Source organism: Protopterus annectens, chromosome 1.part1 (assembly GCF_019279795.1).
Source record: "Protopterus annectens isolate FY-2018-M chromosome 1.part1, PAN1.0, whole genome shotgun sequence".
Lineage (NCBI taxonomy): Eukaryota > Metazoa > Chordata > Ceratodontiformes > Protopteridae > Protopterus > Protopterus annectens.
The window spans coordinates 1,165,561,068-1,165,578,947 of NC_056726.1; the positions used below are offsets into that span (position 1 = coordinate 1,165,561,068).

Here is a 17,880-nt window from a genome sequence, read left to right on the forward strand (position 1 = left end):
ACTTCTCTTCCATTCTTTTCTATTTTTATTTATTTTGTCTCTCACCTTAATCAGGTATCTTGTTCTTATGGAAATATATGCCCCTGACATTGTATGCCTAGATGCTGATGTTAAATATTTATTTTTTGATTTTTTACATTCAAATAATTTCTCTTTCAGAATTTTTCACATTCCATCTACAGTTTTTCCACTTTATATATTTGGAGTGCTGATGAATTTTCAAGTTGAAAAACTATTTAACAAGACATAAACCTGATTTCAGATTACGCAATTCTATATTCATGGCACGATGCATGTTCTAAGGAGTAGCTTCTAAAATCTAGTGCTTTTAAAATATAGTAAGAGTATTGCATTAGTTATTATTATTTAAAGGCATAAACAGCCCCTGTACCCATGCATGCAACTAAATGAACAAATAAAATTACAGAAAATCTTACTTGACAATTGAATGTTCTGAAATAATCCTTTGCACAGCTTCATTATCACAAACCTTTAGAATAATCAAGCATTGTAACAAGTACTAAATTTAATTTCTCAGCACTGCTTGTGCTTGTCTTGAAAGAAATCCATGAGCAATGTAGGATATGGTACTGTTGTCCATGCACAATGTATGATATGGTATTGTATTCCATGCACAGTGCATGATAGGGTCCTGTTCTCCATGCACAATGTAAGATATGGTACTGTTCTTTATGCACAGTGTATAATGATACCATTCTCCATGCACAGTGTATGATATGGTGCTGTTTTCTATGCACAGTGTATGATATGGTACTGTTCTCCATGCACAATGTATGCTATGGTACTGTTCTCCATGCACAGTGTATGATATGGTACTGTCTCCATGCACAATGTATGATATGGTACTGTTCTTCATGCACAATGTATGATATGGTACTGTTCTCCATGCACAATTTATGATATGTTAATGTTCTCCATGTACAGTGCATGATATGGTACTGTTCTGCATGCACAGTGTATGATATGGTACTGTTCTCCATGCACAGTATATGATATGGTACTGTTCTCCATACACACTGCATGCTATGGTACTGTTCTCCATGTACAATGTATGAAATGGTACTGTTCTTGTTAGAAAAATGTGTATTTGAATACATGAGAAATGCTAGTTTAAAAGCAAAGTAGTATATAATACATTTTATTCTATTAATCATATAGTAGTAAAATTAATTCATGTCTAAATGTGAAGTTGTTTTGAAACTGCAGTGTGGCTTGAAGCAAAAGCTGATCCCTGACCCTGACAGAATGCTAGCTTAGCAAGTTTTAATGTTTATGCTTTTCACAAGTGATTATCTGCTGGGTCAGGAAATTAAATGTGTGAAATAATGAATACTTCTGCTCTTTCCTGTCGGAATGAGATGGCCTTGTATATGTGTTACTTAGATATCACGCAGCTGTGTGAGAAAGTGTAACAAAACAAAGACATGCATTAAAAGACTGAAGCTGCTATTGTATTTGAACTGATATGAAACCTTGAATGAATAACTTTACAGAAAGACATTATGACTGACCAGCTGGATAGCAAGGCCGTATTGTATCTAAAGGAAAAGTTTTTGTTAAATGTACAGCATCAGCAAACTTAATGAATGAAGAATTGTAAGCTAAAGTGATGTAGATGCCCTGTGACATATCACATCAGAAAGGTGGGCATAGCTAAATGTTAAACCTATATAAAATTGTGTGCTTCCTGTCTCATGTCAGACAAAATTCTGTACTTGTATGGTTTTTTGCCTCCTGGTGTACACTAGTAGACCTTTGAATCTGAACCTCCTGTGTATTGAATATTTTTGAATTCTGAATTTTATTTAACAGTTTGGTCCTTCGGACTGGAATTCCCTTGGTAAGCTGCAGATCAGAGCATATCGGTGGTCGAATACTGCGCAGGAGAAGTTACCGAAATGGTTCTTCTTGAGTGAAAAGTCCTCCGACTGAATTGTCGTGTGTAAAGAGGCTGGCCACTTTCTGATCTGTGGCTGAAGAGCAGAATTTGAACGTTTTTCAATACCGGAGGCTCAGGTAGGAAGAATTTGCCTTTTTTCTGTTTTAGATCAGGGACTAGGTTACAGTATATTGTTGTCAAGATTTGTTTTGCAGATCAGGGACAAAAGGAAGTACTGTATATTTGGTCATAGATCAGGGTAACAGAATAAGGTAGACAGTTATTCTAGATAAACTGTAAACAGGAACTAAGAAATTGATATCATGTGATAAAAAAGGGTTACATAACATTTTCTTTGATATGGGTAATCAGTGAACTAAAACCTCACGAGATCCGCCCCTAACCGAAGACGCAAAATACATGCAATTACAGCGTTCTGATAACGTTATGTATTATACGAAATGGATTAATAAATATGAATTTGATGGTAAACTAGGTAAACCTTCACTAGTTAAACTCCTTAAACAGCTTAAATCTGATGCAGGAGGTCAGGCAAAAAAGCAACGCCAACTAGGCATACCTCAAGCACACAGGTGGATTGAGGAAGCAAATCGTAGAGAACAGAAGCTTAAAAATTCAAAAACATTATTTTTAGACAAAGAGGATAATAACTAGGTAATAGCGACAGCTCCTCCTCCTCCCTTACTCCCTCCCTTACCCTTTTCAGGATATGAAGTGAGTGGACAGGCTGGTCCACCTCCGCGTTATCCTGAAGTTTCAGTAAGACCACAACCATTTGTTAGAGATCCTATTAAGACTAGGTCCCGAACACGTAAAACACATAGGGACACAGAATCATACCAAATAGAGAGAAATCTACAGGATGAGAGTGAGGAAGAAATATGCCCACTTATAGAAGTTCCAAATCCTCAGGCAGGACAGGAAAGGCAGGATCCAACACTCTTAGTATATAGACCATGGACACCGGAAGACATCCGGAAGGCTACTGAGGGAATCCCCCATCCGAAAGTTAATTTTACGAAATTTTTAGAAGATTTACAAGGCATGAGGTTAAGTTACCACTTGAATGGGGAAGAAGTAGAAAAAGTAGTAAGACAAATTATAGGTACAGATTGGCACATGATTTGTGGCACCTGGAATCCTCGTAATGCAGAGCTCAGACCACTCCCACATAGTGACGCAGAGTTAGACAACAGAGTAAAAGGTCTGACAGACCAAATCTCTGAGAAATGGAAACCCAGAGCAGACTGGACTTGCATTAATCAATGCATACAACAGGAAAATGAGACAATAGATGGATATTATGCTAGATTATTAGAATGTTTTAATAATCATAGTGGTATGTCGGTTCCTGAGAACCAAACGAATGATTCCCCGTATGAACAACAATTAAAAAATGCATTTTTGAAGAGTTACATTGCACCTATTAGTAGCTTCATTACGAAGCATATGATAGATCATCGAACAGGGAGGCTACAAGCCTTACTCGAATACACTAGACATGCTGAGAGACATTTTAATAGTAAAAAGAAAAAGAAGGCACAAGTCTTCACTGCTGAAGACGGAGCTGAAGTATTTGTATTACAGTCAGGTAAAAAGGACAAGAAGAATGCCCAGGGAAACAAACAGTCTGATAAATGATCAGAAGATTTTGAAGAGAGGAAAAAGAAAGGTGAATGCTTCAAGTGTGGGAAAAAAGGGCATCTAGCAAGGGATTGTAGGCAAAACAAAAAGGTAATTACAGAAGATAAAGGAGATGAGGGCTGACTATATGATAGTGAGGATACATCAAATGAAAGTCAGAAATCATCAGGAAAAGTTAATAAACAGAAAACAAATGCAAATGTGATAGAAGGAGTAGAGGAAGTGCAAATAGATATGGAGGATGAAGAAAGTGAAATTTTGGACTTAGCATTATTGAACTTAGAGCTCTACTTGGAAGATATGAAACTGGAAGTTACACTTCTGGTGGAGGGAAGGGAAGTCAAATTCCTGTGTGACTCAGGAGCGTCATGGACTTTGATACACCCATCCAAGTTACCAGAACATTCCAAATTACCTGATTATATACTAGTAAAAGCCGCAAATGGACAGCTATACAGGGAACCACTTTCCCATGATATAGCAATAACTGACCCTGTTTCAGGTAGGACCCAGAGAAGTAAAATAGTTGTTTCTGCAAAGTGTCCAGTAAACCTATTGGGCAGGGACCTTATGCAGACATTTGGCATAGCAGTAGTTCCAACTGTACAAGGTATGGAGGCACAGAGACAAATGGATACCTTTTAGTGCGAACGGAGGGTGAAACTTTTTACTGGTACAGCCAAGACCTAGTCACGACTGGTCCAGGGGCAGAAACCGAGGAACTGATGAATGTAGCCATCAGTAAAGCCCCCTCCCTTGACACTGATCGACAGCATTTGTTACACTGTACTCTATACTACTGTACTATACCAGGACCTGATAGAGAGTATGAGCAAGAATTGTTTAGAAATCGTGCAACTAGATTGGCTTTGTGTACTTTGTACTGGGATACTGAAGGGAACAGTGTAGTTAGCTGTTCGTTACCTCAAGAATTCCTTGCATTGTATAGATCAAATCAGTTACCACATGTCAGCTTGACAAAGAACAAAAGTGTCAAATGGGCAGATTTAGGAGAAAAAGTAACAAGATGGGAGAAACAGACTGATTTAGAACTATCAGAACAAGGGATACAAAAACAAAAACTGAATTGGTTGACACAGACACATCCAGCTGTACACTTGCAATCTAGTGAGGACAGCTGATTAGCATTTTTATTAGAAGAAGAAGAAAAGACCTTATGTGAAATTCCAACAACTCTCTGGTCAACAGGCAAGTCAGATGTAGGACTTATTCGAACAGCAGGACCAGTTACAATAACTTCAAAGTCAGTTTTCAGGCCACAGAAAAGACAATACCCTTTGAGAAAGGATGCAGAAATAGGAATTAAGCCTATAATAGCAGCATTACTCACAGAAAGAGTACTGGTAGAATCTCCTGATTCACCATGTAATACACCCCTATTTCCTGTTAAAAAAGCAAATGGGGAATGGCGGATGGTACAAGATTTACAAGCTGTAAACAATGCAGTAATACCTAGAGAACCCACAGTGCCAGACCCACATACTTTGTTAAATGATTTAGAACCGCAACAGAAGTATTTCTCTGTGGTAGATATTAGCAATGCTTTCTTTTCAATACCTATACATCCTGATAGTCAATACTGGTTTGCATTTACATTTCAGGGTAAAAGGTATACATATACTCGACTACCACAGGGATATTGTGAGAGCCCAACAATTTTTGCACAAGAAATGGCTAGCAACCTGGCAGGATTTACCCCACTGGGAGGTAGTCAAATTCTACTTTATGTAGATGACATCTTGCTAGCAGCCCCCACCCAGCAACAGTGCAGGGAGGATGCAGTAGCATTATTGAATTTTTTAGCAACACAAGGACACAAAGTAAACACAAGTAAGTTACAACTTTGGAGAAACAAGTTAGATACCTAGGGTATGTAATATCCAATGAAGGTAGAATACTAGATGAGGAAAGAAAAACAGCGATTTTGCAAGCACCCAAACCAACAACCAAGAAAGAAATGATGTCTTTCTTAGGTACAAATATTTTTGTCGGAGCTGGATACCAAGTTATGCTTTGGAATCTGCTCCACTGACTGATTTGATATATAAGACACCAATGGCAGCACAAGATATTTTACAATGGACAACTGAAGCAGAAACGGCTTTCTGCAGGTTGAAGCAGTTGATAGCTTCTTCATTAGTTTTAGGACTTCCAAATTATCACAAATGGTTCTTTCAGGCCGTAGATTGTAAGCAAGGATATATGACGTCAGTATTGATGCAACAACATGGGGACAAGCAACGCCTCATAGCCTACTATTCCTCACAGTTAGACCCAGTGGTGCGATCTTTGCCTCACTGTGTACAAGCAGTAGTTGCAGCTGCAATGGCAGTACAGGCTTCGGCCTCAGTGGTGTTATTCCACCCTCTCACAATGACAGTGCCTCATGCAGTTGCAATAATTTTACTGCAAGAGAAAGTGGCATACCCTTCTCCTGCTAGACATCTTTCATGTATGACTATACTGCTGAGCCAACCTCATATGACAATTGAACGATGTACGACATTGAATCCATCAACATTACTTCCAACTCTTGTGGAGGGCACACCACACAGCTGCCTGTAGGAAATTGAACAGTTAGCTTTACCTAGACAAGATCTTACAGATATGCCCTTGGATAATGCCGTGGTGACATATTACGTGGACGGCTCATGCAGAAGGGGTCCTACAGGGAAGAATCTGGTAGGGTATGCAGTAGTTACAGACACTGAAATTTTAGAAGCCCAATCCTTACCACACAACTTATCTGCACAAGCAGCAGAGTTGATAGCTTTGACGAGAGCATCTACTTTAGCAAAAAACAAGTGTGTAAACATATATACTGACAGTCAGTATGCTTTTTCTACAGTACATGTATTTGCACAACAATGGAAAAATAGAGGAATGATAACATCCAGTGGAAAACCTATTAATCATGTGCAATTTATTTTGGAGTTATTAGAATTTATTCAGTTACCTACCAAAGTAGCTATTTGTAAATGTGTAGCTCATACAAAACAACAAGATAAGATTTCAAAAGGCAATGCACGAGCTGATGCAGCTGCAAAGCAAGCAGCCTCAGACTCAGAAACTTTACTTTTAAATGAGGAATTACAACCCTCTGAGATTTTAGATTTAGACATGTTAAAAACAATGCAGATGCTTACTACAAAAGCAGAAAAACAAAAATGGGTAAAACAAGGTGCAATTCTTGAGAATGGACTGTACATTTCCAAAGAAAGAAAACCGATATTGCCGTCTAATTTATTTAGGTATGCAGCTTTGTTGAGCCATGGGCTGAGCCATGTCTCAACAGGGGGGATGGTACAGTTAGTAAATCAAATATTCCAAACATACGGATACACAAATTACACAAAAAAATTTTGTGCAGCTTGTCATACTTGTAACAAGCATCATACACAAGGAGCATTTAAAACCAAGCAAGGAAGTTTTCCTATACCACCATACCCATTCCATACTATTTGTATGGATTTCATAGAATTGAATAAATGTGAAGGGAAAAAGTTTTCTTTAGTTATTATAGACATGTTTTCTAAATGGGTAGAAGCTTTTCCAACCAAAAACCCGGATGCAGCAACAGTAGCAAAAGCCTTGATAAAAGAAGTAATCCCTAGATTTGGCATTTCGGAGAGGATTTATAGTGACAATGGCACACATTTTGTGAATCAGATGATTCACCAGCTTGGGAGATTTTTTGGTATCTCCTTGAAGAACCATTGTGCTTACCACCCACAGTCAGCAGGACTGGTGGAAAGGTACAACGGTACCCTTAAGAACAAGTTAAGGAAGTTAGTTGAGGAGACCCAAAAGAACTGGATACACTGTCTGCCTTTGGCACTGCTGAGTATGAGAACGGTTCCAAATGTAAAGGGTCTGACTCCTTTGAAATGATTTTTGGGAGAGCATACTATGTGCCTCAGTGGAAAGCTCTCATGCCTGCAGAACAAGAGGCTGACAGTTCGTTAGCAGAATATATGAAGAAATTGTTAAGGAATAAGTCTGTTTTGCAGTTTAACTCTCTTTCAGATAAGGAACAGACCAGACCGGTGGAAACAGTCGTGGGCCCTGGAAGTTGGGTGTGGCTGAAAGTGACGAAAAGGAAAAACTGGGTGAGTCCAAAGTGGGAAGGTCCGTACCAGGTTTTGTTGGCAACGCCTACTGCAGTTAGAGTGGCCTAGAGGACGTCCTGGGTTCATTTAATGCATTGTAAACCGGTAAAGAACTTTCAACTTGATAAAAACTTTGTGACTGATACACAACCAGACCGAGATGGCCAAAAACAAAGTGAATAGAAGTTTAGATCAGCCCCAGAGATGTTGCATAATCATTTTGTTGTGTGTACATTTATTAATTGTAATTTTGATAATTTTCCTCTTGCTGTGGTTTATCCTACACACAACCACACAAGTGAAAGTGGGAAGGCGTGATGAAACGTCTATAGACTGGCATCCAAATTTTAACACATACCTGGCCATGAAACGTGTATATGCAGAGACTATGAACATTTCAAATTGCTGGGTTTGTATCGCCATACCTACAGCATATGGAGGACTGTTAATGTCCTCTATCCCTTTGGGGATAAATGAGACTTGGGAAAATTTGCTTTTTGACACTGGAACTGTAAGGTCACAAGACAAAATAGCATTATTTTTACCTGTTACACAAAAGGGAATTGTGTGCTTTTTTAAAAATGATACCCTCCAAGTAGGATGGAGTAATTGTAATATTACAATATCCTACAAGTCTTACATTAAAGTTAAAAGTGGAGGTACTGTTTGTAATACTAACTATAATTCATATTTGAGCACAATGAAAATAACATTGAATGAAGTACAGCAAAACCCTGTTTTGTTTAAACAATTGTCAATAATAGATCAGAAAATGTTTCACGCAGGGCTAATGTGTATTAGTACTAAAGTAGAAAACTGTTATTTTATTTGTGGGAAAAAGGCATATAAATGGTTACCTGAGAATTGGTCCGGCAGTTGTTTTTTGGGTTATCTGGTTCCAGCAATAAGACATACTGCAGAATTGCCTTTGGGTAAGATACGAAACGTGAGAGATGTAGCCCAAAAACCTGAAGGTCCAGTCGAGAAACCTGTAAATCCAGTCGGAAAGATCGAAGCTGGCTGGAAAGACCATAATTCCATGAAGGATAAAGACAAATTAACTCATATGGACTTGAGTGACAGTGTTATATCTTGGGCAGGGATACTCCCAGCATATGGAGCAGCCAAATTGATCTGGGAGTTGAGAAAACTGTCAAAACTTCTCGAAGTAATGAGCAACGCAACTTTTTCTGCCCTTGAATTAGTGACTGATGAACTGAATGCAATGCGAACTGTAGTGCTACAAAACCGAATGGCTCTTGACTTCACCCTAGCGGCGAGAGGTGGTACGTGCACGCTTATCAAAGAAGAATGCTGTGCATATATCCTGATAATCGTCATGAGATAAATAATCACCTAGAAGTAATTCAGCAAGTATCAACCATGACTGAACTAGGCCCAAACCCACTGACGGACTTTTTCCAGAATCTATTTGGGGGATGGGGTTCCATCCTAATGAATATTCTAATTGCCATTTGTGTGGGTATACTCCTAATAGGAGCATGTGTTTGCTGTGGAATTCCCTGCATGAAAAGATTAATCAAAGATTTTGTTGATGTATCTGTTACTGAAACTTTTTACCAAGATATTGAAATTGAAAGACTGATTTCAGATGACGCTTTTTCTGAAGTATAGATTAAATGACTCACCTAGCTGAAAATCCTGAGTGGAAAAGGCTAGGAGATGAAATGACACCATGCATACTTCAAAATAGAATAAAAAGTATTAATAGGGGGAAAATGTTAGAAAAATGTGTATTTGAATACATGAGAAATGCTAGTTTAAAAGCAAAGTAGTATATAATACATTTTATTCTATTAATCATATAGTAGTAAAATTAATTCATGTCTAAATGTGAAGTAGTTTTGAAACTGCAGTGTGGCTTGAAGCAAAAGCTGATCCCTGACCCTGACAGAATGCTAGCTTAGCAAGTTTTAATGTTTATGCTTTTCACAAGTGATTATCTGCTGGTCAGGAAATTAAATGTGTGAACTAATGAAATCTCTGCTCTTTCCTGGCAGAATGAGATGGCCTTGTATATATGTTACTTAGATATCACGCAGCTGTGTGAGAAAGTGTAACAGAACAAAGACATGCATTAAAAGTCTGAAGCTGCTATTGTATTCGAACTGATATGAAACCTTGAATGAATAACTTTACAGAAAGACATTATGACTGACCAGCTGGATAGCAAGGCCGTATTGTATCTAAAGGAAAAGTTTTTTTTAAATGTACAGCATCAGCAAACTTAATGAATGAAGAATTGTAAGCTAAAGTGATGTAGATGCCCTGTGACATATCATGTCAGAAAGGTGGGCATAGCTAAATGTTAAACCTATATAAAATTGTTCTTCCTGTCTCATGTCAGACAAAAGTCTGTACTTGTATGTTTTTTTGCCTCCTGGTGTACACTAGTAAACCTTTGAATCTGAACCTCCTGTGTACTGAATTTTTTGAATTCTGAATTTTATTTAACAGTTCTGCATGCACAATGTATGATATGGTACTGTTCTCCATGCACAGTATATGATATGGTACTGTTCTCCATGCACACTGCATGCTATGGTACTGTTCTCCATGCACAATGTATGAAATGGTACTGTTCTGCATGCACAATGTATGATATGGTACTGTTTTCCATGCACAACGCATGATATGGTACTATTCTCCATGCACAATGTATAAAATGGTACCATTCTCCATGCACAGTGTATGATATGGTACTGTTCTTCATGGACAGTGTATGATATAGGTTCATAGGTTCATAGATTCATACTAAGCTAACTACCCTTGCGAGTCATTTTAAGCCTAGCCAAGTATCCCTTGTGAGACTCAAACCCTGCACCTTGTGTTTGTAAGGCAAACCCCTTAACCATTAGGCCACCCTCCCAACCCCTATAGTACTGTTCTCGATGCACAATGTATGATACAGTACTGTTCTCCATGCACACTGCATGCTATGGTACTGTTCTAAATGCACAATGTATGATATGGTACTATTCTCCATGCACAGTGCTTGATATGGTACTATTCTCCATGCACAATGTATAAAATGGTACCATTCTCCATGCACAGTGTATGATATGGCACTGTTCTTCATGCGCAATGTATGATATGGTACTGTTCTCCATGCACAATTTATGATGTGTTAATGTTCTCCATGCACAGTGCATGATATGGTACTGTTCTGCATGCACGATGTATGATATGGTACTGTTCTCCATGCACAGTATATGATATGGTACTGTTCTCCATGCACAGTATATGATATGGTACTGTTCTCCATGCTGCACATTGTATGATATGGTACTGTTCTCCATGCACACTTCATGCTATGGTACTGTTCTCCATGCACAATGTATGATATGATACTGTTCTGCATGCACAATGTATGATATGGTACTGTTCTCTATGCACAGTGCATGATATGGCACTGTTCTCCATGCATAATGTATGATATGGTACTGTTCTCCATGCACAATATATGACATTGTACTGTTCTCCATGCATGGTGTATGATATGGCACTGTTCTCCATGCACTGTGTATAAAATGGTGCCATTCTCCATACACAGTGTATGATATGGTACTGTTTCCCATGCACAATGTATGGTATGGTACTGTTCTCCATGCACAGTTTATGATATGGCACTGTTTTCCATGCAAAGTGTATGCTATGGAACTGTCCTCCATGTACAGTGTATGGTATGGTACTGTTTTCTATGCACACTGCATAATAAGGTACTGTTCTCCATGCTCAATGTATGATATAGTGCTGTTCTCCATGCACAGTGTATGATATGGCACTTTTCTGCATGCACTGTGTATAAAATGGTACCATTCTCCATGCATAGTGTATGATATGGTACTGTTCTCTATGCACAATGTATAATATAGTATTGTTCTCCATGCACACTGCATGATATGGTACTGTTCTCCATCCATAAAGTATGATATGGTACTGTTCTCCATGCACAATGTATGATATGGTACTGTTCTAAGCCTTACTTCACAAATGAAACTGCTTGCTCTTAAAATCGGTATTTCAGATGATACTGTTAGTCAAGTTGAATAGCAGTTACTCATCTCACAGTGCTGTGATGAAATTGGAACTGTTAAATGTTTCAGTTTTTTTTCCAGTGTTTAATTAAAAAATGCCTATTGTATTTAGTGAGGACATAGAACAGTGGAGGAAGAGAAGTATCTCCTTAAACTCAAGGCTGCTCAGTACTTGAGTTACTATATTTAGAGATTGACATGCTATTAGAAGTTTGACACATGGCCGTGAGAGTCCTGAAATTCTGAACAATTAACCACAGCCCTACATGTAAAATAACAAAGTGCAAAATGTATTACTCTGTTGCAGACGCAGGTTGTTGAACGCGTCTTTGTCAAACTGAAAAGGGGGAAAAGGTAAAATAGCAAAGCAGCTTTTCAGTGAATTATTTCCCTGGGAGGTTTCGACATTGTAAGCTTTCGCTTACACAGGGTCGATTATGTGTCATTCGCTCTTCTGAGCATGTGATATAATATAGACCCAAAGTTTATATGATACAGACTATAGTGGCAGTGATGTTATTCAGTCTGTGTAAGGCACATGCTGGTGGCCCTTGATCTTCTTTGTTTGAAACCTGCAAAGTCTCTCTAAGTGCTTCAGGTGCTTAGTACGGTACATACCAAATGGGGCATTATACTCAATTATGGGCCAGATAAATGCTGAGTATAGTGAGGTTATAACTTCTTTTGCTCTCAAGGCGATGCCTTTACTAATCAAGTGAGCTATGTGGAAAGTTTTCCTTACAATGGTAGACATGTGGTGGTCGAAGTTAAGGTCATGGTCAACCTGTGATCCCAGGTCTCTTACCACTTCATGGGTACTTAGGATATTGCTGTTGATTTGATAGCGTGAAGGGGCATTGTTTGTGCAGAACGGAATGATGATGCATTTCTTTGCATTCATTTTGAGTCTGTGACTGATGCACCAGTATTGGTCTGTGTGAGACCCTCCTGGAGTATACTGACATCATTTGACTTTAATGATCAGTTATTTGCCAAAAAAAAAAAAGAAAAACATATGCTATGAGGAACAGACTAAAAATATTTAGCAAAAATCTGGACAGTTGAGAGGTATGTTAAAGGTTATGTGTGTAGGGAGGGATAGTGGGTTAATCTGTATGTAAATGTCACATGTATTAAGTGTTGCAATAGCAGCTGCTAAGTTCTTATTTTCAGTAGCACTAAGATAATATTTAATTTAAGCTAAGCATCTGTCTCTGGACAGCTTACAGAAGACCAGAATAAAGGCTAGAGGAAAGCATCAGTTCTTTAGCCATCTACCAGGAATTTCTGACACATAATATATCTGTTCAAAAAAATTTAAGAGGGCCATTTCCCTAATATACCAAGTCCTTGTAATATCACTGCAAACCTTTACAGCTGTCAGTGCCCCTTTTCCTTGTTTGTGACTATCATTATGGATGTCTAACATACCTCTCAACCTCTTAGAACAAGAAATCTGTACAAAGCCATGAATAAAAAGTAGGACAAAGACCCAAAAATAGGGACACTTTTTAAATATTCCTCTTAAAAACTTAGAAAATTGATAGAATAACATGTTTTGCATTAGTATAAATTTTCTGAATGATATGAAGTTTAAAACTCAAATGTCTGTCATTATTTTCAAACTTTAATGATTTACCACAAATTTCCAGAAAACCCCAATTTTATGAAAAATGGACCAAAAATATGAGGCCAAAATCTGGGCATTCTGCAAACATCTGTCCAGTCAAGAGGTATGAATTATCTAATGATCTAATAAATTAAACAGGATTGTGTATTAATCCTTATAAATATATGCTGATATTAAACATTAGGAATACGCATATACTCAAGCAGACATAGTAGCTAAGAAAAGTGTTTGTTATCAAATGCTTGTGTTCATCACTTACTTGTGCACTTCATGCCCTGGTGCATTAGGCCGTAGAGCAGAGAGCCACAGTGGTCACAGAATGTGGGGCTGCTATACGTATGAGTCTTGAATTTGTGTTTGCTCCTGGGGTCCTACATACAGGGATAAAAGCATCTGTTACTAAAAGAGACCAATAATCTTGAAAATCAGCATCCAATGCAAGATGTCACTTCGACCTTGACAGTGTTAGATGTGCTACCCCACTAGTGAAACTTATGAAGATGCAATGGCAACTGTGTGAGGCTGAGACATTGCTGTGTTAGTGCTGATACTAAAGGTTCAACAACTGGTATAATAACACAACTGTTTGCAAACATATATTTTGTTTTCTCATTTTCATATCTGGGATGTATTTTCTTCACATACACCTTTTTTAAGGAATTGCTTTGAGGTATAAGTAAACACCACTCAATCCAGAAATCTCAGAAACAAAGATGGAACACTGTCAGATAACATTAGTGCAGCAGTGAATTTACTTTTTGTACAATACATTTCATTAAATGCAATGAATGCCATCTTGTACAAAATACATCAATATACTTTATGATAAAATTAGAGCATTCTCTAGAATAGGAATAGCTTTATGGAAGTCTCTCCACACAGACAGCAAAACCAATCAAACGCTGGTCAATCGCATAAAGAGGGAGAGAGGCAGATTGCAGCAGCTTTCACACTGCTGGTTAACTTCAGTGACATTCATGCTTACTTTTAAACCTTGACTTAATGTAACAATATTAAAGCTGTTGAACAAATAGTACAAAGTTATACTTCCATGCAAAACTTGTACTTACTTTGAGTCAATTGTTTGTTTTCTAATTTTCCTTGTTCTTGCTTGCTGTATATATTACCTGTATATACTGCTGAATCACATACTGTACCTGTATATATTACTTTTATATTTTGTTTTAAAACCTAGGTCATGTCTGAGAAGGCTCAGTACACCTACCTGGTTAATAAATTGAAATAGATAATTAAATAAACAACAAACTAAATAAGTAAATGAATAATAACTGAATTAATGAATGAGGGAATATTACGCATAATTATTTTTTAACTTGAAGTTCACACACACACACACACACACACACACACACACACAAACTCACTCACTGAGAAATGGATCACATTCCTATGGAAATTTATTAGTGAGCAAGTGTATGCGTGTGTGTGTGTGTGTGTGTGTGTGTGTGTGTGTGTGTGTGTGTGTGTGTGTGTGTGTGTGTGTGTGTTTGCTTGTGTGTCAGGATAGGTGCTGGCTACCCTGAATCTGATTGTAGAGCTTATTGAATGAATGCATGAACATGTTTTGCAACAATTTGTATCACTGTTATACACTAATCCATTCACAAGAAATTATTATAAAAAATATAAACTGCAGACTATTGCAGTATCTGTGAGCAGAGATAATATAGTGCTTCACTTCAGTTTTGACACAGATGTTCCCTTTTCCATCAGACAAAGAAGGTGAAAAGAAACAACACTTGACAGCAGATAATGAACACTTCTTCCTACTTACTGTATAAATTGCTATTTTTGTTTAAAATGTAGTTAAGTTTTTAATCCACTTTAGATATGCATCATGTCATTAAATACTGTGACTGTTTTTATACAAATTCTAATCGTCAGCGGTTTTACTTACCATTCTTTTTGTGAACATGCGTTTTCTGCTTAGATATCCATGTTAGGTTTACGAATACAGTTTTCTTTTCGACATGCAAACACTAGAGTTTTCTTTTAGAAATGCATCCCCTTTTTGAATTATAACAAAGGTCTGACCCTATGATTTCCCATTTAATATTTTCCACTGTCCCATTTTTGCCTCCCTTGCTCATTATTGTACCATTTAAGCCATGCTGAGATGCATAATGTTTTATAATATCTAGTTTACCTCCTTTGATAATTACTTTACCCTTTAAGTTGCCCAGAGTCATCATCATCAGCCCCCTTTCTCCCATTTTTGTACATGGGGTCAGGTTATTGTGTTAACTGTCGCCAACTCTCTCGATTCAGTGCCACACTCCTGCCTTCTTCAACACTCATGCCTGACTGTCGCAGATCTTCTTTCACACAATCCACCCACCACTCTGTGGGATGTCCTAGCTTCCTCTTACCTTCTTCCTGTCTGTCCCAAATATTCCTCACCAGATTGTCTTCTGCTTTTCTACACATGTGCCCAAACCACCATAATCTGTTCTCTTTAATCTTTTCTGCAACTGGAGCTACTTTGGCTTCTGCTCTTATGTCCTCATTTCTTTGTCTGTTCCACAGTGTGCATCCTACCACCTTTCTCAGGCACTTCATTTCCATCACCTCTAGCTTCTTCAACTGTTCTGCCTTCACTGCCCAGGTTTCTGTAAATTACAGTAGTACTGGTCACCCCACTGTCTTATACACCTTACTTTTCAGCTTCTTTGGCATTCTTCTGTCATAGACTACATCTGATACTTATTGCCAGTTGGCTGCAGCCCCTCTGCTTCTAGCTTTGACCTCTTCATTCAGACCACCCTTCTCTTCAACTACCTCTCCCAGATACTTCAAGCTGTTTACCTGTTCCACTATCTTCCCTTCTGTCTCTATTCTCAGCTTCTTCTGATTTCCCCAATTTGCTGCCATTACCACCATCTTATCTCTGCTTAGTTTCATCCCCTGTACCTTCAGATTTGCATTCCATTCTCCTATTCTTTGCTGAAGTTTTAGCTCAGAGTCTGCCTGAACTGCTACATTGTCTGCACATAGCAGCTTTGTTGATCCATCCCCTCCAACCTGTTTGCTAATGTTGTCCATCACCAGTATGAACAGCAGTGGGCTCAGCTGAACCCTGATGTACACCCACTCCCACTGGGAGCCCCTTTATGAGGCTGAACACTGTTAATACTTGAGTCATTGTGTCCTTGTACATAGCCTGTACTAATTCTACCAGTGTTTCTGGGACTTCAAGCCACCACAGTACTGCCCAGATCATCTTTGTTGGGAACTTGTCATATGCTTCCTCCAAGTCTAGGAATACCCAGTTGGACTCTCTCCTCATCTGTGGCTTCTTCTCAAGTATCTGTCTCAATAAAAATATTGGGTCAATTGTGCTGCATCCTGATCTGACTCCAAACTGCTCATCTCCCATCTTACATTCTACTACACTGCATATCTATTTATCAGTCACCCTCTCCAGAACTTTCATGCAATGTGATAGGAGTTTTATGCCTCTGTACTGCCCACAGTTGTGGATGTTCCCTTTGTTCTTGTACTCTGGCATGAGTATGTTACTAGGCTATTGGCCCTAGGGCCTATACAAGCCTAGCCATAACAATTCCCTGGCTATTTCTTCCCACAATATTTACTTCCCTGGACCACTGTCTAGCAGGGCGAGTGACGTGATCCGCGGGGTGAATTTCCTATCTCCCATCCAATTGTCAAGGTTCCTTTTGAAGAGGGCCAAAGAGGAGCTCTGCTTCACATGTATTGACAATCTATTCCAGAGTCTGGGGAATTTCTGGATCAAGAACCTATCCCTCCAGCATGTTTTGTTCATTGTGTTGACAAGCTTTAGATCCATGGAGTGGTGTGGCTCTGAATGATTGGGATTTCTTTAAGTGTAGCATGTCCAACAGCTCTGGGTTTGACATGGCCTTGTATGTTAAGCAGAGATCACCTATAAGTAGATCATATACGACAGACTATAGCTGGAGGTTTTTAGACAGTCAGTATAAGGCATCTGCTTTAGGCCTGTGATTCTTTTAGTGTGATATTTCTGTGGCCTTTCCAGTTGTTGCAGATGTCTTGAGAGCTACACACTAAATGGGGCGCTGTATTCTATAATGGGTCTAATGAGGAATGAGTACAGTGGGACAATGACCTCCTTTTTTCTGGATGAAAAGCCCTTAGTAATGAGGTGTGGCACATAGAAGAATTTCCTGACTGGAATGGTGATGTGGTTATCGAAGGTGAGACCACTGTCCACCTGTGTCTCTAAGTCTCTTATCACACTTTCAGTGTTTAGTGTACTGCCACCTATGTGGTAATTCACGGGTACATGTTTTTTTTCCAAAGGGGAAAGCTATACTTTTCTTGGCATTGAGCTTGAGCCCATGGTTTTGGCACCAAGCATCTGTTTCTGTAAGGCTCTTTTGTAGAATATCCACATCATTTGGGATTCAATAATGGCTCCCAGTTTGCAGTCATCTTCGAACATTGTTAGCCAGAGTCCCTTAGTGTTGGCCTGTA

General features: G+C 38.6%; 1 protein-coding gene across 1 annotated transcript in view; it reads right to left on the reverse strand.

The window, feature by feature from the left end:
• Window positions 1–17,880, reverse strand: part of PRKCG (protein kinase C gamma) — a 4,166,346-nt gene that overhangs the window by 1,570,360 nt on the left and 2,578,106 nt on the right. Inside the window, exon 4 of the mRNA XM_044080462.1 lies at window positions 13,643–13,754. Coding sequence (XP_043936397.1) covers window positions 13,643–13,754 — 112 coding nt within the window. The remainder of the gene's footprint in view (window positions 1–13,642; window positions 13,755–17,880) is intronic.